We start from the raw sequence: 22,310 nt of genomic DNA, 5'->3' as shown, positions 1-22,310 counted from the left end.
GTGGAGAACGTGAAGGAGCTTCAAATGCAGAAGGAATTACCTCTTACAGATCAACAGCAAGTGGTTTATGTCTTTTCTTGGTTTTTTTTTGCTGTCTTAAATGTAGAACCACTCTTAATTACATACTCCATACACTTTTTAGAGTAGCGCAGAGGGATGTCTTATAGCTTCAGATCTTTAACTTCCAGACATAACTACCTCTTAAAAATTCACATTTCCCTTTCATTTAGTTCATAATAATAATCTGTACTTTCAAACATATCACTGTTAGCTATTTTGCTTCATTGTGCTGGATCAGTCAACAACTTTTTAAGTGTAAGAAGTATGGAATTGGCATAGAAGTGTCCTTAGCAGGTAACAGGTGGCAGTTTCTAGAGAAAGACAGACTTAGAAAGAGAAGGTAAGTGTACATCTTTACCTCAGATTCCCGGCAGGACATGAATTTTAGTACAACATGTTTAAGGTATTCAAAGTTTATCTCCCTTGAGTCATTTAAATCAGAGTTGTTTGTGACAGTCACAGAAGCATTAGGCACTTCAGAATTTGCTTTTTCACGTACTTCAGGTACCTCACTGTCAGGCCTTATTTTCTAAAAAAAAAAAAAAAAGGAAAGAGGAAGTACATTGTAGACTCTGTCAGCTTGACACTGGGAGAGGATCCGGGTCTGAGATATCTAACACAGAGGGCTTGTATCCACAAGGTGGGTACAACCTGGGCATCAATAGGACAAGCTTCTCATCCTTCATGGGATCACAGCAGAGAAGTGTCTTCACCTCTCCCTAGACTCTAAGACAGAAGCTAGCTGCTGTTAGCATTACATGTACATTACCCAAACCAGCATGGAACTGGTTCCATGGTAGAAACTATCACCTGATAATTTTCTTTTATCACTAACCTGCTCTGCGCCTTTCAAATGTGGGCTTTCTCCAAAACAATTTTCAAGCTCAGAACAAAGATAACGAATATAAAACCTCCTTTGATTTTTTTTTTAAATAGAAGAATTTTTTCTTAGAGAGGAAAACTATTGTAAAAGGGATTAAAGGGGAGCTTTCCCTGGGGCAGACATGAGTCCTATGGTAAAACTTAGCTGAATGGCAGCTCAGTAGCAATCAAACCTCGGAAATGCACTAAATGCCCAAGATTACCAAACACAGGTCTTCTGTAGCTAAAATTCTCTGTTGCAAGGGCTGAGTGGTGATGGCTACCTGTCACACCATCCATTCAATAAATGATCCAGAATAATCCACTTCCTTAATTTAAGGGTTCACTGATCTGCCTGCAAACACAAGGGAACTTCAGACATCCCTAGTAAAAAAATTACGCTCTAGCTAGCAGTGAAGCTTTTGCAATTAGTAGTGCAAGTAACTGTCAGTAAGTGCCAGCTGAAGAGACTGAAAAAACATAACCCTTACCAACTCTTTCTGGAGGGTTTTCTTGAGTTCTGTCATTCTTTGCTGTAGCTGCTTTATCATCTGTAAGCACAGCAAAGGACAGTGTTAATACAGTATTGTCAAGACACATTTTGACTGACAGGTATCTGGAAAAACCCATGACAAACAAGTGTAATGAATGAAACAACATTAAACAATGTTGACAGCTCTGAAGAAGCAACACGCATGTCTTGCCTTTCTAGCTGCACACATTAGCAGGCCTGTGACAGTATACTTGGCCTTTCGTGTGACAGCACAGTAGGCCACAGTAGAAGTGACCTGAATTCACACAAAAGGGCTCTGCAGGAAAGCTGTAAATGGTATCATTTGGTGCATCTTTCCTCCAAAAGAGATAAGGATTCCTACGATTCTGGCCGCAGTTTTTATCCACTGTTCCTAGATCCTTGAACAATCCAGAGGAAAAAAATTTACTCACAGAATACTGGATTCAAACTGGATCTGCCATATCAGTAAGCCTGTTGTCCTAAGGCTGCAGCATGGGCAGCACCAATTATTCAGCTTCCTAATTAAAAGGGGTAAGACTAACAGCCATTTCTGCTGTTTCAGTTCACCTTGTTTTTCTCAGCAATTTGCTGTTCCAGCTCTCTGTTATCCTTCTGAAGTTGAATGACGTCTGCAGCCGCTACCTCTCCATTCTGTTCCACCACATGGTTTTCTGGAGAATGGAAACACTTGTTGTTCAAGGCTCTCCTTGATTCCTCTAGTTCTGAAACCTATAAAAATGAAGAGTGAATTGGAGAGATAACATGACAATTGCAAAAGATGAACACTCCCCAGGAAGAAAGCTAGACTTCTTTTTGGTTGTTGTTTCAGGGGGGGTGGCTGCTTTTTTAAACAGAAAGCCTTAGTGGCTACCTAGTTGGTTACATCTCTCCCTGGCCTGCTTATTACTTTTGGGTCTCTGTCTCATTGGTTTCATAATGGTTCTCCCAAGGCATTTTATGAGTTAAATAAAATAAGTGGTTGTCTTTCATAAACCAGTCACAGATCTGACTGGAAACAGCTTTCTTTAGGAAGACAGTGAACAAAAAATAATGGTGGTCTACACTGCTGGTGTTTCAGGTCACGAGCAAGTTGTCAGAGTAAACAGCTCCAAGCATGTATCACCAGGCATGACAGAACAGGGGGTCCCTTGCACACCTACTTATTTTCCGGAGAAGTCTGAACAGATCAGATTTGCAACCGCACTCACATTTTTCTCGTGTTCTCTGGCCAACAGGCACTTCTGCATCTGCAACTTCAGTTCATCAATTTCCTTTCTTGCCATTTCTTCTTTCTCCACTGCTCGGCTAGTACTTGCTTCTATGTCAGACTGCAACTGATGCATTTGCAGCAAGACAGCTTCATGATCTGAGAAAGGCAAGACCTGCTTAGTATCAGTCTACTGAACCAAATGGGAGTTTCTAATTATTTTTCTTAAATGAAGCTAGTTAGTGATAGTAAATTCTGAACTTTTTGCCTTGCTCTGTCATAAAGACAGAAAAGACGATGGAATTTAAGCCACCTGAGCGCACATGCATGTTTTTGCAAAGGAGCAGCCTAACTGTCTGAAAGTCAGGGTGATTTTAATACTTAACAACATAACTATCAATTAGACCTGCTCTAAAAGACACCATCAAAAGTCTGTGTGACTTGTGCTGTGGCTGCACAGGAACACTTGGGGCTGAGCTGTGAGCACGAATGGCAAGCTGGCACAAATGGCTACTGACACATGGCCAGCCAATGGAATGGTACATGCAACAGGAGGCTACAGTGTTGTTCCCTTTGTAAATAACGGCAACACACAAGAGAAACATGGTGGGGCTAGGAAGTGAATGAAGATGACTGCATTTTTTAGCAGGACTGTGGAATACAAGTTTGCAGCTGCTTTTTAAAATGTACATAATCTTTCAAGCAAGTGCAGTTTTTAAAGTGGTGCAACAAAGCAGGTTTTGATCTGTATAATTTATTTCAGGTTTTGCGCACAACAATAATTTACAAAAAGTACAGCAAGATTTGTTATTTTATGGTGTAGAAACATAAGACTTTGATTTTAAAAAGTGGTTTTGTTCTTAAGGATGCAGTAGAGAGATTGTCCGATTGTTGCTGAAGGATACAAGATTTTGAAAATTCTAACAGATTAAACATGGAAGAGAAATCTAGGATTATTACAATCTAACAGGCAAGCCCAGAACTAGAGACTGTACTTAGATAAAGCTATCTGGGATACAGTAGATTCGTTTGGTCTAACCTTGACTGAGTTGATTTAGTTCTTCCTTCTGTTTTAGAAGCATATCACATTTTTCATCAATCAGCTGGTCTTTTTCCTTTATTAAGGAAGCCAGATGTGAAACCTTCAAAGCAGGCAAACAAACAAAAATCATTAGATATAAAACTAGAAGAGGGCATTGAAAGATTTCAACATACCTCAGAAGTTCAGAATTTTTTCTTTTTTTTCTTTTTTTTTTTTGCGGGGAGGACTGGAGAAGAACTCCTGTATCAGTGACAAAGGCAGTGGCTGGTATCTACAACTGGCAGGGGCTGTCTGAGTTCTGTGCTAGGCAATACAACACCTTGAAAAAGTGGTTTGTGCAGCATTAGTGTTACAGATAATACAATGTGGATGTCTGTGATCTGTCCAGAGACTCACAGAAGACATCACCTCTACAATGCTGACCTCATTAAAAAGCACTGAAGTCAATGTGCTGTAAGAGCTAAAAGACACTTCACTTCTGATAAACTCTGTGCCATAATTACAGACTGCCTCATAACCAGCAGGTGGCAGCTGTAAAACAGCCACTGAGCAAAACCAGAGATTGCCTTATACCCCTTTCACATACAGGTGGACCAAGCCAGCACAGATCTACAGCAGTCCCAGAAGAATAAAGAAACCAAAAGATGGGACGAAATTTGGTCAAACCTGCTCAGTTGGCAGTTCCCAGCTTAAAGAAACACAAGTTCACATTATCCACTGTGACCATTTTTAATAAAAGAAGAGGAAAACAAGACTACCTAGAATTTACATTTGGATACTGGATACAACCCCCTCCCTATGAGGAAATTTACAATTTTAGAACTGCTGAGGGACAAAGATGTTCCTTTCAGTGTTTATATCAAAACAACTGGACGAATAGGTTTCTTTCAAACAAACTGCCAACTAGTCAATGGCTCAGGATGGCTGACCTCCTGGGACTACACATCATCTTACAGATTTAAAGGGCTCCAAAATACCAGTCACCTTAATTCTGAGCAAATGTATTCACTTGCTACTACCTGGTCTTCCCCTCAGTTATTCATATTCAACTGCCACAACTTGCCGTAACTCTTGAGCCTACAAACTTATCAATATCCTTAACTTTGCAGTCAGCAGCATTTTACATTCTTCCAATGGAATAACTCACCTAAGTTATTACATTCTTGTGCAGGCATTTACATAGACACCCTTAAGTTTCAAGTTCACTGAGGCAACCACTGCTGTCTCGCATGCTGAGGATATGATTCTGACTCATGTTCCTGACTGTTATGAAAATTAAGTCCAAATCTAGTCTGGTCTGTGCAAGGTGGGGAGCACCCAAATATTTTAGACCGTCGGTATTAACCAACCTGCTGTTGTAATTCCTCTCTCTGTTTTCGTGCTTCTTCCAATGCTTTGGCAATTTCAACACTGACAGTCTCTCTGCTGCTCAATTCATTCTGCAAACCAAAAGTAATTCAGAGGTTACTCAAGACAACTAAAATCAAGTCAGTCTCTCATCTTTAAACCCAAATTCATTAGCAACTAGAACAGCATGATTTACGCTTCCAAATGAGTTACTGTTCTGTTTTACTGCACTGCTGCTATCTGCACGTGCAAGAGCAACACAGAACTGATGCAAGGAGCCAAACATATCCAATGCTTAAAAGATCTTTTAGCTTGAAGTCTCTATTACAATGAAATAGCTCCTTCCTACAACTGATCTCTATTCCAATTGTGCATCTAAGAGTAGCTACAGGAAAAAAAACTTTCAACGCTAAAATTACAGTCAAAAGACTGAGTATAAGCTGTAAATACCTGACCAACTTAAGTTTTTAACTTTTGTTTTGAATGCTATGAGTGGAATTTGATGTTGAACTATTCTGTATTCATTACTGCTAACAGGACTTAAAAGCTCTTCAGGCCTGACAATAGGGGAATGTATTATTTCTGCCTCATTTAGGCAGACCCAAGCATTCTATTTCAGAAAAGGATCAGCCATTTGTAATGCTCCTCAAATACATTTCTACTGAGTACCAAAGACGATTTACAGCTGTTAAGTACCTGCAACCTGAATGTAGCGTGAGTCCAAGTACCGAGAATGTAATACACTTTGCCATTAACTGTTTCTCAAACAGCTCTGTATTTAACCAACATCACTAACCAATTAAGGCCTTACCTTTAACCTGTTCAATTCAGACTCTTGTTTTTTTAAAGAGCTCTCATACTCTTCTCTGCTTCCGTTAAGATTTTCCTTTTCCTTTTCCAACTGGCTCTGTAAAATAAAGATTGCTTAAATACCAAGTACAATTATTCTAATGCTTTGTTTAAACAATTAAAGTCATCAAATGCTTTGTTCATATTTAGCTTTTCGAAGTATGAGATCTTCTATTATAATGCTAGGAGTGCTGAATAAGAACATTTGGACAATATGCAAGGTCTACAAGCTGTGTTAAAACCATTTTGTGAAGACCCACATGGCCCACTTAACAGTTTCTGTACTTACGATCTTGTGCTGAGTAGCTGTTTTATCAAACTCCCAAGCTGTTTCAAGAGCAGCAATTTGAGACTCCAGCCCAGTAACTTTCTGATCATACTGCTGTTTCTCACTTAAAATCTGTTGCTGTAGTTTACTACTTTCATCCTCTAGATCAGTTTGCTTAAGAGAAATAAAGAACACTACATTAATAAAACGGTATTTTAAAGCTCTGACAAGAATCGGACACCAGTCCATGAGACACATACTCGAACTGAAGCAACACTACTCCTTTGGGAGCAGCATCATGTACTCATATACCAACACTAGTTTAGGGGATAAACAGCAAGAAAACACTTGAGTAACAAAACACAGAGAAGTGAGCGTCTCTGGAGAGTTTGAAGACTGATCTGCTACTGGTCAGTGAAACATCATGCAGGGTACTCACCAACTTCTGGATCTTCAGATCCTGCTCAGCAGCTGCTTCTTTGCTCTTTTTCAATGCTTCTGTTGCAATCTGTAGTTTTTGTTCCAGTTCTTTATTCTAAAATATAACCATACATTAAATTCCTGATCCAATGTCATCTATGTTATTAGAAAAAATATATAGAATGTGGGATGACCCAGTAGGGGAAAGTAAACACTAGAACCATGAAACCACATAGTTCAGAGGACTGCCTACTTGATACACGCTGCTTTTAAAAACTCTTCACCATAGCACTACTGCCCAGCAATGCCTGCACTTTAGCTAGTTGTTTCTTATGATAGGGAAGATATGCATGAAATCTCTAACTTCATAACCTCTAGGCCCTTCTCCACCACTGCAGGTGAGGAGATGACCAGAGACAATTAGATCCATTAGTTGATCAATTAGACTTTCCTTTCAAGACTAAATGTGACATACAGTCTCGCCTTTGGCTGAGAGCACAAGTGCAGTGAGGGGAGGAGGTACAGGGCATAAAGATGCTGGAAACAGTGGGAATTTGTAGTGAAATAAAAAAAATACTTACCTGTGTTTCCAACTGGTTCACAGCCTCAGTGTGATGCGTTCTCTCTGTTAGTACCTGCTGTCTGGTTTCATCCAGTTTTTGCTCAAGAGTAGCTTTCTGAAGATTACATTGAGATGAACAGGAGGAAGGATGGACAAAGAGATAAGTGGGATTTCTCAATTAAGTTTTTTCTTTTTATTTCATTAATAGGGTCAAACTAAAATGGAACAGTTATTTTGATGTGCAATGCAGCTTTGCTCTTGGGAGCCAGCAAGTTTGATGCTACTGCATAGGGCCTCTGTAGATCATGTTGCCCTGGGGATAACATCATTAAGAATGGGAAATTCACTGACATCTGTCACGATCCAGATGTAAACTCTAATCAGCAGCTAAGTTGTAATTTTCTAACCCAGGCCAAGTTTAAGGGATTAAAAAAATTTTTTTTTGAAAGCTTAACTTCCCCTGCATCACAGCAAATACACAAACAAACAAGGTAAAACATTTGCTAGTTATGGTAGTTACTTTTGAAATGTTTTACTACCCCTCCATGGACTTTAAACTGGCTCGAGTTTACTAAGCCAAGCTCTTTTATCACAGCAACACTGAGTTGATGTACCTTGTAGGTAAGCCTGACAAAGGAAGAGCATACCTTCCCTTGTCTCCCCAAGACCCAGCTGGGGAAGCACTGCTCCAAGCTGATTCTGAACAGGAGCATCAGTGCTTGAGAAAGAGATGAAGTAATGAAAGAAAGGACATTAACCAAAGCTAAGTTCTTTCTGTTTTCAGCTGTTTCTTAACACTTCTGAGGCTCAAGCTTTCAGTATACAACATTCTGTTCAAACACCTATGTGAAAAAACAGTTCCCCTCCCTGTCCCAGTGCTTTGCAAGGCATGGTAATAGAAGATGAAGAACAAGAAAAAGTGTTCACTGTAAGGATTAACCAATAAAACTCCCAAGTTGTTCTACCTCCTGTGGAAATGTTAAAAAGCTGCTCTTTTGCTTCTAAGCAGTCAGATGCATTGCCTAAACAGACAATGCAGGAAGACCAATAAAGACAGCTGTGCAATATCTACATGAACAGGGTTCAATGTAGACACCCACACAATTCTGTCCAGCATAGAAAGTGTGCCAATATACAGAGAAGGGACAAATGTGCTTGCATTACATCATCATGTATTCTTTCCATGTATGAGAAGTAAATGTATGTCCTAAAAAAGAAAAAAATCTCACTAAGATTGCACTTTTAAGCAGTCTATAAATGTATAATTACCTCTTTGAGTAGCTCCTGCACATGTTCATCTCCTGAAAGATTTCTTTCTAGCTTTTTTTCCAAGGAAGACACTTTTTCCTGCAACTGTTCGGTAAGTTTATTTCTCTCAGCAAATTCAAAAGTCACCTGTGAGAACAAGAAATCACAGCATGTTTTTTGTAGTGAACCTTTCAGCTAATCCATTGTGGTTTGACTTTAAGCCATTAGAAAGAGAAAAGTCTTATTTGGAAAGACGGTATGATCCCAAAACACTTTCTAGACACCAAATTTCAAGCTCACAGTGCATTACCCAAATGTACACCTTGACACCAGCCAACAGCAGATGCATCTGAAAACACTTAACCTTTTGCTTGTGTTGTTCATATTCCACCTTCAGAGATTCATGCTCCACCTGTAACATTTCCAGTCTCTTCTCACAACCAGAACCAGCAATTCGAGCCTAAAAATTTTGAGAAATTACTTGCTTTGAAACTTAGATTTCCAAAAACACAAAACTGATATCTAATCTAACTTCTGCAGACAAGGAGCTCTTTGAATCAAATCTCACTTAACTCAAAACTTACATTTTGCAAGTCTACAGAAAGCTGCTGAATGACAGTTTGTAGCTCCTGTTCTCTTAACTCCAGAGCAGTGATCTTATTTTCTGCATTTGTCTCAGCTGTCATTAGTTCATCTCTTCACAGAAAGAGAATAAAAAAAAAAGTGACATACTGTTCCAGAAAAATAATCTTTAGCAGATAATTCTGCTACTTATGAAAATGAACTAAGCAACAAGATTTTCTTGTCCTAAAACCAGCCACTGCTTGATTATACATTTTCCAAAAAAAGTGACAGTTAAGCATTCCAACTATGAAAAAAAGAAATCACAACATGCTACAAAACCCTAAACAAGTAGTACTTTAATTGGCTTGAAAAGAAACATGAACTTGGCATTTACATCCACATCAGCGTACCAGAAGCAATTATTCAGTCAACTCACTACATATATAAACTCTTCCAAAAAGGCAGAGCTGAGCATGAAGTAAAAGTATAGGGGAAATGCATACACTGCTCCTCATGGAACACCACATCCATACCTCTGTGCCTCTAGCTCCAAGAACTGCTGCTGCAATTCTTGAAGATCTTTCCTTAGGCCTGATGACTCGTTGCTTGCATCCTGAAGCACCTCTTTAGCGTGGGTTAGGTCTCGAGTGCACGCCTCTAGTTCCTGCTCTGTTTTGCTCAGAGATTCTTCCTTTTTCAAAAGCTGAATATTATAATGTTATCTTAGACAATAAAGATGACCCAGTAATACTGATAAAGCCTTCTCATTGAAACTTGTCCTTTTTATTAAGTTATGAGCTGAATTAAATGAGATAATAAATAACTCCCAGAAAAGTCACTGTTGAAATAAACTATGTAATATTTTATGCATGTACCTACTGCTGAGATTTTGACACTGACCAAGACTGTATACGAGCATAAAGGCTAAAAAAATTAATGCAGAGCTACCACTAACTTGGTACTCTAACATAAATTTTAGGAAAGAAAAAAAAAAAGTTTAAAAAAATCTTACCATGTGTTTAACTTTGGCAATTTCCTGCTGTTGAAAGCCCTCCAGTTCATCAATTTCATCTCTTTTTTGAAAAAAGTTCAAACTCTGCTCCTTCATTTCTTGTAACTGTGTTTCAAGCATTTTTTTTTCCTGATAAACCAACAAGAACAAAAGGAATCCAAGAATATCTGTATGGTCATTTCAAGTCAATGGGAGTTTAGTTAAATTCTGGGAAAGGAATCTTGTCTTGCAGCCATAAGGCTCTCTCACGGTGCCATATATAGAACTAGAAACTCTTTCACATTCATGTCGCAGTAGGCAATGTGGAGCAAATTACCAAACTTCAAAAATCTCAAAAAAAATCCGTATTCATTACAATGCAGCCAATGATCACCTAACTGAACTCTTAAAAATGGACAGCAAACAGTAGCATGTTTAATGTCTTCATAATCAGAGATACTTTAAAATAGACTAAGCTAAACAGCTGGAACAACTACAAGACTGAAAGCCTGTATTAAAAAAATCCCTACCAAATAGTTTATTTTATGAAACAGATGACCTACTGCAAGATCTCAAAGTCACTACCTCCTTCTGCATCCCAGCTGCCTCCTCTGTAATAAAGGAAACTATTGTTCCACCTTACAGAAGTACATCTTTCTCATCGCAAGCCATCATTCTTTACTTCCCCACTGAAAAACAATTCCAGAAATATCTCCTGAAGATCTGGGGCTGGTAACAAAAGCAAATGTTTGGCCTCTCCCATTGAACAAAGATCAAATCATAAAAAGGGCTGAACAGAATTGAGTTGTAGGAAGTGTGCAGGCTGGTGTTTGCAAATACATTACACAGAAACATTAAAAAACAAAACAAAACAAAAAAAGCCAAAGGTTAATTACCTTTTCAACTTGACCCAGTTTTTCTATCCACTCCTGAACAAGTGAGGAAAAAAAAAAAAATCAAAATCAATTTGTAGACTTTCAAGGACAGCATTTATGGTAAAAAAAAAAAAAAAAAATTGTATTGTTAACAGAGATACTAAGTTGTGGCAATGATTACAAAAATAATCAGCAAAGGAAAAGTACCAGCTACTGTTTTAATATATAAAGGCTGAGGAATCATTTATGCCACCTGAATACATAAGTTTTATGCAAGCAAAATAAAATAAAAGCAACAGGTCTACTGCAATTTAATCTTACCAAACCCAAGTGCAAGCTTAATTTCATTTAATTTAATTTCATTAGAAATTGTTGTGGGCTCTTTTTAAAAACAGAACAGTCAGAACAATGACAAGTCCTACACCATTTCTGGCATTTGAACTTAACACTCCTTTCTTTCCTCAACACTGGCACGCTAAGCATACACAATGCTGAATAATTATTTAATTAATGGCGACACCTGCTTAAAGCATCAAGGTCATGCACTCGGATCTCCACAGACAGTCCAAAGTTGAGTTGTTCAAGCTCTGTTACCTGGTCCTTTTTTTCTAAGGCCAAAGCCATTCCTTCAGCCATCTTGGCTCGACTTGCCTGGTGAGCTTCATTCTGTTCCTGAAACTTCCTCATGGAGGCTATCAACAGAGAATCACCAGCTATGTTAAAAACTCATTTTTTTAAAATTGCTTCTCAATTTTCTTTAAGTTATTTATAACTTTAAAGAGCTGCTTCTGCAAGTAATTAGCCCCATCTTGACTCTTTAGGACCAACGCTGTGCCACTTATTACCTCACACTGCTTGCACATTGGACAAATGCCAGAAATAACAGAAGATAGAAACAGCGTTCCTCACTGGATTATAACAAAGCTGTAGGTTTCAGAAAGGTCCCTCCTGCATGTCAGCCCCAAATTTGGCAAAAGGAGTATAACAACAACTTTGTTCAACAGCCAACACACTACTGCTGCTTTTTACGCTGTAAACAAGGCAAGAACTTGTGTTCTAATTCTTTGCAACCTAGAGGTGCACAGTTTGAAGGAAATGATTAAAACATCTGTACATCAAACCCATTTCCTTCCAACCATAACAATTTTCAACTTAAAAAAAAAAAAAGGAAAAAGAAAAGTACGTACAATCCTGATGCTTTTCTAATGCATTTTCAAGCTTCTCTTTTATCTTCTGCAAGTTTCGGATCTGATCAGCATAATCTTGTGTGAGGAAAGAGACGCACAGACCAGGAATGAACAGACATTGGGGAAGGAAATTTTTAGGGGAAAAAAAAAAAAAAAAGAAAAAAAAAGAAAAAAGGATGAGTGGAAAATGACAATGATTTTCTTAATCAGAAAATCATTCCTGCTGAGGAAATCTTGGGTGACCATAACAATGAACACAAGTAAATAGTTCTGTACTGTCCATAGGGTAAATGGTTGGTACAAACAGGAGGACTTGTCCTAGGTGTGCTTGTTACACAAGAAAGGGCAGTACCAGAGAATGAAGAACTATCCCCACTTTTTACTTCATTCAAGAACAGTGATCTATTTAACTCTGTTTAGGAAAGGTCTCTCTCATTGGAGGATGCAAGGATTGGGCAGTTCACAGACGCTTGCATCCTTGTTCCATGCTGCTCGTTGTTCAAGTCGCACAGTATCTCTGAGGCTAAGCCCTGACTGGTGGTCCCACTGAGCTAACAATCTCGCACTCTTACTACTACCATGCCTACCAAGCAGAACTGACAAGGAAGGAGTTATAAAAAAAAACCAGAAGAAAATACACACACACCTTGGAGAAGTTTATGTACAATGGAAAGGAGGATTTACTCACTGATTGGGCTGCTTGCACAAGCCTCTTGATACTTAGAGCCTCCTTCTCTCATAATAAGCCCCAACCAGCACTTCTGAGTTTACCTTATTCAAAGAGGTGAACACTTTGCCCTTTCAAAGTGCAATGGGAAATAATTTTTGAATCCTATATTTTCTTGAACTGGAGCCTGATAAGTCTCCAGAATAAATTAAAATAATCCTGAGCTGGCTATAACCTTTCCTTATTTTCCATGGCCTTTGGGAAGCAGCAGCATAACACAGTTTAGTCTAGTCTCTGATCCACTCCATACAATAGGCATGGAAAGCAGTGTCAGAGCAAAGCCCTTACCACAGCTTTACAGTAGGTATTATCTTGGAAAGAAAAAAAGCCTCAACACTGTTTTATGTTGAATCCTTTGCTTTTTCTTCATTTCAAAGTTCACTTCTTTAAGGATGGCACCATGTTACTGTCAACATCAGAAAGCTTAGATCCTAAGAGAAACAAACCATTACATACACAGAGTAAATAAAATAAAAGCTGGGAAAGGCACTATTTGAAGCATGGGGACAGAAAGGTATCCCAGCTGTTCAAAAGAATCCCATAAATGTGTCGTGCAATCAGCAGAAAAGAGTCAGTCTTCTTTATAAAAAATCAGTGATACTAGATGCTACCTAGATGACAATCAACAGGGTTATTACAAATCAATTTTCAAAAAAACCTAACCCCATGTATTTTTAATAAATTAAACCACTTAAGTTCAGAGGAAAGTATTTCCTAAACTAATAGGGTTTTATATGTATCAAGACACATACCAGACAGCTTGACCTCCAGTTTTCTTATTTGTTCATTTCTTCTGAACAACTGGGATGAAAGATCCTCTCTAGAGCTGCTTCCATCAGAAGCCTTGGTAGAAAAACAACACTCATGTAACTTACAAAATTTAGAAAAAGCAATCCTGCCATATACTAACTCCATGATAACACACAGTATCCCACCTAGAAATAATGCTTCAGTTTTTCACACAAAGGGGAAAGTTGTACTAGCACAGCAGAATGTGTAAAAAAATGCTGAAGAAGAAAAACAGTAAGGGCTTAAATAGTCAGCTCTGCAACGCTAGCCTGTTCCATGAAATACAATGCTTTTAAAAGAAGCTATACTGAAAACTAGTTGTTCAAACTGATCACTGAGGAGATGGCACAATAGAATCACTAAGGGCGGGGGGGAAATCAGGCTCTACAGTACAGGTTTCAGGATGGGTCAAAGCAAAAGTCTTCTGAGAAACTAAGGAGAACAGAAACAGTAATGCTCTTCAGGTGGGATAAGCTCGCATAAGCACTAATGCAGTAGTCTTTCTATGCAATGGTCTCTCCATGCAAAATCCACCGCATAACTGACTTATGATTCTTTATGGGGTTTTTTTTGCTCCATCAAAATCAATAGTAAGAGCAGTTAAATGAATATTGCTAAAACAACTACTTCTTGGAGGTTTTCTGAAAACCATTCAAGACTTCAGCTACTGTCATTGTTTTCTGTTCTCTAAACTTGCAAGATGGTGAATGAAATTTCTACATGAGAATTTAAGTGCAAAAAAAATTCAGAAAAACACAAGACTAATATATTTCCATTGTAAAATGTATTTAAACATTAGGAGCTCCAACTTTCTGCTTAACAGAACTGTAATTTCAGCTGAACTTCAGAAAAAAAAGGAGTTGAAACTCAACTGTGTAAATAATTTCTCCATTTTGCAGACAGCAAAACAGAACAATAAAGCAACTTGCTGCAATACAGCGTATACTGTTGGCTCCAACAGTGGTGCGACACTGTGTCTTAATCCGGGTTTTCAAAAATATGATCGCCATCAAGGGGCAGAGGTGCCAGAGTATTACAGGGTTTCATTTAACCCATATGCTCCTGAAATGATACCACTTGCTTAAAAAACACTTTATAATGAAAGAGAATTTAAACCAGACGTCAGAGGAACTACAATGGTTTTGAGTGCAACAAAACTGCATACGTGTTCTTGGCAGTGACATTAACAATATGCTTGGGTAGGAAAAGCACCAGGAAGCCAAGAGGTAAACGCAGGTCCACGGTACAATGATAGCTAACCAGTGCCTGGCTTGCTTTCCTACTGCTTCAGTAATTAATTTTACAGATAGGTACCTTACACATTACTACAGCTTTATTCAATATTTTATGTGTGTTTAAGAATGTTCTGTATTGAGATAGCTTTGTTACTCATGTTTACATGGGAATATAAGCCTCCTGGTAACTACCACGGTTCACACACATTTTCTCTTCAATATTTAAGTTTATTCGAGCTAGTGATTCATTTATGCATTAAGATGCACACCTACAAAGACACCACAATACGTATTCAGCTCATATGCTAGACTTAAAATGGTTGTCTGTAAAACCATAAGAGAAATGCTGTAAGAGAAATCAAAATTCAAAGCAAGGTGTAACTTACAAAGTCATCTCCGGAGTCTGCTCCCACAGACGTAATTGACTCCTTGCTAACAGACCTGGGTATCCTGGCAGCTCCTCCTGGTCTGGGAGCAATAGCTGCCTCTTCCGCTATCTTCTTCTTCAGTTTTGCAAACATTTTACTGCTCTACAGCATAGAAATATCCAGGTACTTTGAAAGCCCAGTAGCTCCAATATGTTTAATATACTGACACTCTGTTTAAAGCTTCCAGATGCCGAGATTTAATTTCATGCCTCATCCACTGTTTTATTGCATTTCTAGTTCCATTAAAGCCTTTGTAGCCTAACAGTACCTGCAAATTAAAGAGATATAGTTTCCACACTAAAAATTTCTACCCATATTAAGCATTTAAAAATAACTAAATGCCTTTTAATGGCACACCTGTTATAATACCCTAAGAAGAGAGTCACCCAGAGCAGAACCCTTTAAAAAAAAAAAACCCAAAACCCCAAACAAACCCCAACCGTGACCGTGTTCCGCGGCACACTGCCCACCACCCTCCCCCGGGACAAGCAGCGGCCGGGGCCGGCCTCCGCTGCGGGAGCGGGCGAGTCTCCGCAGCCCGGCCCCCACCCAAGGGCGAGGGAAGCTCGGGGCAGGCCGGTCCCCGGCGGCTGCTGCCCTGCTCTGAGGTAGCCGAGGACCCGCCGCCGCTCACCCGCGGCCCCCAGCCGAGCGCTGCGGCCCAGCCCGGCCCGGCCCCGTCACCCCCCCGGTTCCCCAGCCCAGGTCCGCGGCCTGCCCTGCCCTGCCCCGCCGGCCCCCCTCCCGCCCTCACCGCCCATGGCATGGCCTGGCCTGGCCTCGCCGCCGGGACCCCAGGGCCGCCGCCGCCTCGGCCGCCGCTTCCTCTGGCGACGCTGACCCGGAAGCGCCGCGCGGTCCGGAAGCAGCGCGAGCCGCTGCGCAGGCGCGGTGGGGCGGGCCCGAACACCGGCCCCGCTCGTCCCGCCCCCCGCCCCGCCCCGCCCCGGAGCAGCCGCCTCGTTACAAGCATTTGCCACAGTTTATTAACAATAAACTCCTCGGACACGGCCGGAAAGGCAAGGTAGTTCTGACAACAGGCAAAGAATTACACGTGCGGGAACACGAACAGCGCCCGGCGAACGGCAGAGCCCTCCCCCGGCGGCGGGGCGGGGGGAAGCAGCCCCCGGTGCCCGCCGACCCCGAGATACAGAGAGAGGAACAGCGAACGGCTCGTACACAGCAAAACCAGAGGGACAGCGGGACGGGGGGCCGCTGAGGGAAACAGAAGCGTACAGAAATCTCCTCGAAATTCACTGGAAAAGGCTGAAAGGGGGGGGGGGGGGGGGGGAAGGCAGCAGGAAGCAGGCCTTGCCTGTCGGCTTTTAGTACTAATACAAACCACGGTGGAAAGTCAGGTGGTCGTTTCTGAAATGGAGTTAACAGCAGTTCTTCTCATTTTCGTCTTAGCTTTTACTTTTCCCCCGACATTTCCAGCAGTAATACAAACATACTTCTTTCCTCCCAAAGACACCAAGAACAATGGCAGAACAGTTTCTGGTAGTACATCGCTTCGGCGATTTACAGATCCCCTGCAAAAAAAGTCTATTTGCTCCAAAAAAGTTTATTTATATAACTCTCTATATTTTAAGTAAAATATCTGTTTTTACCAAAATATGATATACAGGCACATGGCTGTAAAATAACTTTAAACCAATTCACTATAAAATTACTTTTGGTAATAAACAATCTGATTCTCGGAGAGGCAAAACGCTCCTCTTACCTCTGCAGAGGGACTCTCCGAGGCACAGTTCCTCTGCGTTTCCAGAACGCTCCCTCCCTCTCCCGCCTGCATTCCCCTTGTCCTTCTCGCTGAGCCTTGCCCAGGGCAGAAGCAACTTGTGCTTTTCGGCCTGCGTGAGGCAGAATCCTGCTCCTAACAAGTCACTTAATACTGAGAAGTGGTAACGAACACGTGCCAAAAGAAATCTGCAAAGTCAGTGGGGCAGGTACTCACAACAGGCTTTTATTCTTGCAGGAACAGCTGCTCTTACTAGATCTGGTAAGATCTGCACTGCTCAGGCGCTCCTTTGGGCCGGCAAGTTGCACTGAAGTCTGGTCTTGATGTGAATGAAACCAGTATCTTTAAGAGCAAAACATTACGCGTGCATCTGGGCAGCTGGTACATTAATAAGTCAACAGGAATTCAGAGACAGTCTTTAGTCCCCCAAAAGATCTCTCAAATTCAGAAATCTTGAACTAAATCTCCTCTGCCTTGGCAGAGTAATGGCTTGGAGGGGAGAAAAAAAAAAAAAAAAAAAAAAGTGGCTTGCTTTCACTCCTAAGTATAAAGCAGATAACGTGTGTCTGATGTGTTCCTCCCCTGCTCTATTTCTGGACATGCAAAACTTCAAAGCACTTGCAATACGTTTGGTCACAGACACAGTATTGCTCTAAAAGTCAAAGATATTAAAAATGTATGAGAGCCACCTCAGAAATGTATCATCTCTCTGCTCTGGAGATCTTTGCCCCTGACCTCTGCACCAGTATCCCTCACACACAGGCTGACTGCAGCTAGTCTAATGTTACTGAGTTGCACAGGGCAGCTTTCAGCTTCATGTATCAGATTTTTTCCCTTGTTTGTAAGATTACTGTTGCTGTTACTGCCTGCAGAGCTCCCTCAGCCCCAGGAGCAGCAGCAGCCACCACAAATCAGCTACGGACACAAAGCAGCCACTTCACATGAACAGGCAGGACTAAATGAGGGCTCTGCCACTGCTATCATTGGTGATCTGTAGTCAGAACAGTTACTGAAGAATCTAACATAGGTAAAGCTTTTACAAAAGAAGCCTCAAGACAAAAAAAGTTGGTCAGACAGATTCTAAGCTTTTTAGCTTTCAGGAAAAAGCAGACTTGAAGCACAGCATGGAGTTACAGCACAAGGAAGGGCAGCGGGGCAGGGGAGGTGCTTCACAACAGCATGCCAGGCATGAATCTTGGAGCGGCACTTTCATCCCGACCTTAGAGGAGAAGCCTGACCAGAGCTACTGAAGCTGTAGCTTTTGAAGATTATTATTTGAAGCCCAATTTCCTGTCCCCCCCATCTATTTATTTCCTATGATCCTTAGAAGACATCTCTGCACATCTCTCTGGGGAATAGGCTTGAGGGGTTTCATAAGTCATGACTTGACAGATATTATTTTGATGAACTACCCAAACAAACCACCCTGAAACTTCTCAGGAAAGCACTCCAGGGAGCAAGTCCAGTTTGCAGAGCTCACAGAAGTCAGTGCTCCATTTAGTTTGCACATGAAGCAAAATGACACATTGCATCCCAAGAGTAATTAAAAAATGGAGTATTAAAGACTCATAACTCTGTATTCCCCGGTCATTGTTATTTTGAAAAGTCAAAGGGGAAAAAACAAAAGGCAACAGCAGTAACTTTGGCTAGGTGTTCTAAAGCCAGTTTGAACAGGAGTACAAATAGAGGTGCCTACTGTGGGAGCAGGATTCATTTGAACATATCACACGCAGTAGGGAGCTAGGCAGAAGTAGTCCAGTAAGGACACATTAAGTCCAGATCACATTCTCCTCTCAATGTATTACATACATAATTTACCCCTTTAATTTGGTATTGCCTGGTGGTGGCAAGTCTTCTCTGCTAACATAAGCAATAAAGATATATGGAGAAAGGGAGAGCAAGACAAGAGGGAAGGCATTAGGCCTGAGAACAAAAGGATTTGTTCTCTTGTCACTTAAAAATGGTTCAGTCTTTGCTTCGCTTCCACACTGAGGACTGCTAGATACATAAACCAAACTTTTCTTCAGTACACACAAGCATACATCGAGAAGGTACCTACGACCATAGCACACAGCACACAGTAGCACAAGTTTAGAATGACTTAGTAAGTTCAAACAAGACAAGCTTTTACTTAGAGGGGAAAATATGAGTATTTTCATCTTGAATGCAGTTGCTTTGGGTGGGAAGGCAGGCGGCTGGCTCAAAATCCAAGACCAGATACTCATCCTATCTACAGCTACAGCAGACAGAAGGCATCAGCCTTTTGCTTACAAAGTACAATTTCGTACTGCTACCGACACAACAGGAGTGAAATCTTTATCTTTGAATATCCCTGCCAGCAGCATACGTCTGAACAAAGGTCAGTAGGTAAGAAGAGAATGAGGGACCTCAAGAATGAATTTTTGGCTTGGACAGTCATCGCTGATAAGTTCAACTTCTGAACTAATTTTCAAGGCCTTATATTCTCCTCCTACATTCTAGCTTCTTCAGGTATTTTTGTTTTGTTTTTTTAAAAAGTGCATTCTCCTCATTAGATCTACCTTGGTAACCAGCAAAAAGAACCTCTTCTCAGGGCTGCAAAGTGGATTAGAAGCCTCTTAGATCACAAGCAAGGACTCCTTGCTTCAGCCCAGCTAAAATGAAGACTGGGTCTGCCAAGGGTTTCCCAGGCAGCTGACAAGCAACGTCCCACAGGGGTTGACCAGCCCACGCTAATGGAAGCATCATCACTCCTATGCTTAGAAATAGCACACTCTTTTCCAGATATACGGAACCAAAATGAGAATAGCTTCATCAAAGCAAAAGCTAAAGCAAAACAAAAGCATTTGGTTGGAAGGCAGTGAGCTGGGGAAAATTAAATTCCCCTTTTCCATGCAAGTTGAACACTGCTGGTGGAGGAACAGCAGGCAGGCCAAGAGATAACCTGTCTCTCACTTGCTGCTGCATTAAAGGCTTTCCGTATCTCTAGCTTCTACATACAATCCCATGTTTTAATAACTGGGGACCAGAAAGGCAGATCATCAGCTTCACAGTTAAGAATACATTAATCGTATCACTGTAATACATACAGGAGTACTCATTCCCCTGGCTAACTAAGGCCTCCTGTACCTGAAATCAGTTATGAATTATGTCAAGGTCCAAGTGGAAACAGCAAATTACAATGGCAGAAGAACCATAACCTTTACTACAACCACAAATGATCTGCAACACCTTGTGGAATGCACCCAAAATGGCGTATGTGTGTATATATAAATTTTGTATATAGACATTGTACTGTTTCATTCTTTTTAATACATATACAAGTACCTATACATATATACATATTTACAATTTACACCAGCCAGTAGATGTATGCGTATTGTACATATACACACAAACGCCTAGAATACACATGCACACACACAAACACACACTCTTTAAAATAAACTCCACATCCCAGGTAATGAAGTCCTGCCATAGTCCAAAGAAGAGCAGCACCAAGTGGTGGGGGGCTCAATATACCAGCTTCAAGACTGCTGAGAACAAACACTAGCATTCATAGAAATTTTTACCCTTGGGAAATTAAAGAATGGATGGCATAAGCTTCAGCCCAGCTACAAAGAACCTTCATGCAAACTTCCCAGCTACACTCCAGTGATTCTTACTGGTCCATCCTGTGCTCTCCTCAGCTGAACGGAGTCCACTAGTGCTGACCTGCTGCCCTCCGCTATTCCGGCTGACTAGATCAGACCTTGTACGATGGCATTCCAAACAGGCCTACCATGATACTGTGGTAGTCACCAAGTTCTGCATCTCTAAAAATAGAAACATGGCTGGGTGCAACATAAAAGCACTGATCAGACTTGTCCTTTCACTTCTTTTCTAGCAGCTCATGGAACAGTGACAATAGACTTTTTCATTTAATAGTTTAAAATACTTTCATTTCCTTCTTGTTGCTCACACTTTCACTGTCAGGAGTTGCAAGAGGTCCTGTAGCTCTGTAAGGAAGGCACTACAGTCCAAACGAGTCAGCAAGCACTTTTCCCAGCAGTCAGAACAGCCTTCTCCAGCAAGTGCCTTTACAAAGGCCACTCTACTCCTTAACATACACAGACTGAGCATTATGGGCTGAGGAAGCCTATAGTGCTGCCACACATAATTACAGCCCCTCAGTTTTACTGGTTCCAAGATAGGACTGAGATGCAATGGTGGGCATGCAAAACATTAACAGGGCTTTATGGCAGCACACACTTTGTTTAATCTGCAAGAGGAGCATCAGCATCTCTCCTCGGGCACAGGGATCCAGCACAGATCGGTCAGATAAATGAGTGATAGGAAGGGCTCGTATTCAGCACTATATGGGACATTCTTTCAGCTCCTATCAGGGACTGGTAACACTGTGGGAGCCACACATTCCATCCACACATGGAAAGGAGGGATTAACACCTGCTGGAAATGTAATTCCATCTAGTACCTCAAAATGAAGAATGCCCCCTCCTCCTGGAAAACTGTGGCAGCAATACAAATGGCAAGATGACCCATATTACAGTGAGAGATGGGGGCTAGCTTTCTTAGTTTTGTAATTTGTTCATCTGCTAACCATCTACTCAATCAGGCAGAGTGGATATTGTGTCCTTGGCCAGCAGTACAAAGTTCATATATAAAATTGCTATGTCAAATTTATAGGGAGCATTAAGTATCTTTACAACTTCACTTCAAATCCACTGCTCCAAATGCAACTTAATTGTCCACAGTTTTGTCTACTTACTTGCCTAAGACTGCAAAAATATACTTATGAAGGACTCTGTTTTATTGCTATTGTTGGTTTGCACTATGTGGTTCCATCTTTACCATTTCAAATCCAGACTCTTTGGGGATAAAATATTGGTTTTCTATTGATTTTTTCCAATTTCTTAAAATTGTATAAAAATAAAGGATTTCCACAAATGTAGGCTAAAGGTAACCAATAATACTTCTATGCTTAGGATCAGCTGTTGGAAATGTGGTTGATAGCCACAAGACCAGAAATAAACCTCTAGTGATTCTTTAGTTTAACATTTAAAAGACATGAAAACTTCTGCTTATAAAATTGACCCCATACAGAATGGAACAGCTAAACTAACAGCTGTTTAGTATTACTTTTTAAAATAATGGTCCTAAATTTAAAAATAAAATCAAGTACTTCCTTTTATGATTTTCACATTATAAAACTGCACCATTCAAAATCTGTGGCCAGGGAAACCCCTTTGCAGTAAGACAGTTTCTTTTAATAGTCATCGAGGGTGTTTTCCAGGAAAACATTCCTAACATCCAGTATGGAAGCCAGCTCCAAAATGTGCTTTTGGAGGTGAGGATTCTCCACCGTTTCATCTCTTGGCAGTTGAGGATAAGATTCTGGATAATTTCGAGTCTCCTG

At 40.7% G+C, this 22,310-nt stretch overlaps 2 protein-coding genes across 20 annotated transcripts in view; both read right to left on the bottom strand.

Moving 5' to 3' along the window:
• Positions 1 to 16,732, bottom strand: part of GOLGA1 (golgin A1) — a 23,884-nt gene extending 7,152 nt beyond the window's left edge. For 4 of the 8 annotated variants that reach the window (XR_005931319.1, XR_005931317.1, XR_005931318.1 and 1 more), the window contains exons 1-21: positions 16,517 to 16,732; positions 15,133 to 15,442; positions 13,475 to 13,565; positions 11,996 to 12,070; positions 11,403 to 11,500; positions 10,830 to 10,862; positions 9,955 to 10,083; positions 9,476 to 9,645; positions 8,963 to 9,074; positions 8,743 to 8,838; positions 8,400 to 8,525; positions 7,150 to 7,245; positions 6,588 to 6,683; positions 6,170 to 6,322; positions 5,843 to 5,938; positions 5,034 to 5,123; positions 3,682 to 3,784; positions 2,644 to 2,801; positions 2,003 to 2,164; positions 1,413 to 1,472; positions 419 to 589 (exon numbers count right to left, since the gene is read on the bottom strand). Coding sequence is in view for 5 of the 8 variants with exons in the window: in XM_041119813.1 (XP_040975747.1) it covers positions 419 to 589; positions 1,413 to 1,472; positions 2,003 to 2,164; positions 2,644 to 2,801; positions 3,682 to 3,784; positions 5,034 to 5,123; positions 5,843 to 5,938; positions 6,170 to 6,322; positions 6,588 to 6,683; positions 7,150 to 7,245; positions 8,400 to 8,525; positions 8,743 to 8,838; positions 8,963 to 9,074; positions 9,476 to 9,645; positions 9,955 to 10,083; positions 10,830 to 10,862; positions 11,403 to 11,500; positions 11,996 to 12,070; positions 13,475 to 13,565; positions 15,133 to 15,267 (2,250 nt within the window). In the remaining 3 variants the exon portion in view is untranslated. Of the gene's footprint in view, positions 1 to 418; positions 590 to 1,412; positions 1,473 to 2,002; positions 2,165 to 2,643; positions 2,802 to 3,681; positions 3,785 to 5,033; positions 5,124 to 5,842; positions 5,939 to 6,169; positions 6,323 to 6,587; positions 6,684 to 7,149; positions 7,246 to 8,399; positions 8,526 to 8,742; positions 8,839 to 8,962; positions 9,075 to 9,475; positions 9,646 to 9,954; positions 10,084 to 10,496; positions 10,545 to 10,829; positions 10,863 to 11,402; positions 11,501 to 11,995; positions 12,071 to 13,474; positions 13,566 to 15,132; positions 15,443 to 15,928; positions 16,037 to 16,516 lie in introns of those variants that run through there. The other 4 variants (XM_041119814.1, XM_029999588.1, XM_041119815.1 and 1 more) reach the window with 4 other exon arrangements.
• SCAI (suppressor of cancer cell invasion) overlaps positions 16,138 to 22,310 on the bottom strand; it is a 51,181-nt gene continuing 45,008 nt past the window's right edge. For all 12 annotated transcript variants that reach the window (XM_030000037.2, XM_030000040.2, XM_030000036.2 and 9 more), the window contains one exon: positions 16,138 to 22,310. In XM_030000037.2, the coding sequence (XP_029855897.1) occupies positions 22,161 to 22,310 (150 nt within the window). In that variant the 3' untranslated portion in view covers positions 16,138 to 22,160.

Source organism: Aquila chrysaetos, chromosome 24 (genome assembly GCF_900496995.4).
Source record: "Aquila chrysaetos chrysaetos chromosome 24, bAquChr1.4, whole genome shotgun sequence".
In the NCBI taxonomy this organism is placed as follows: Eukaryota; Metazoa; Chordata; class Aves; order Accipitriformes; family Accipitridae; genus Aquila; species Aquila chrysaetos.
The sequence above is the reverse complement of the archived record's forward strand: the minus strand, read 5'-3'. Positions and strand labels throughout refer to the sequence as shown.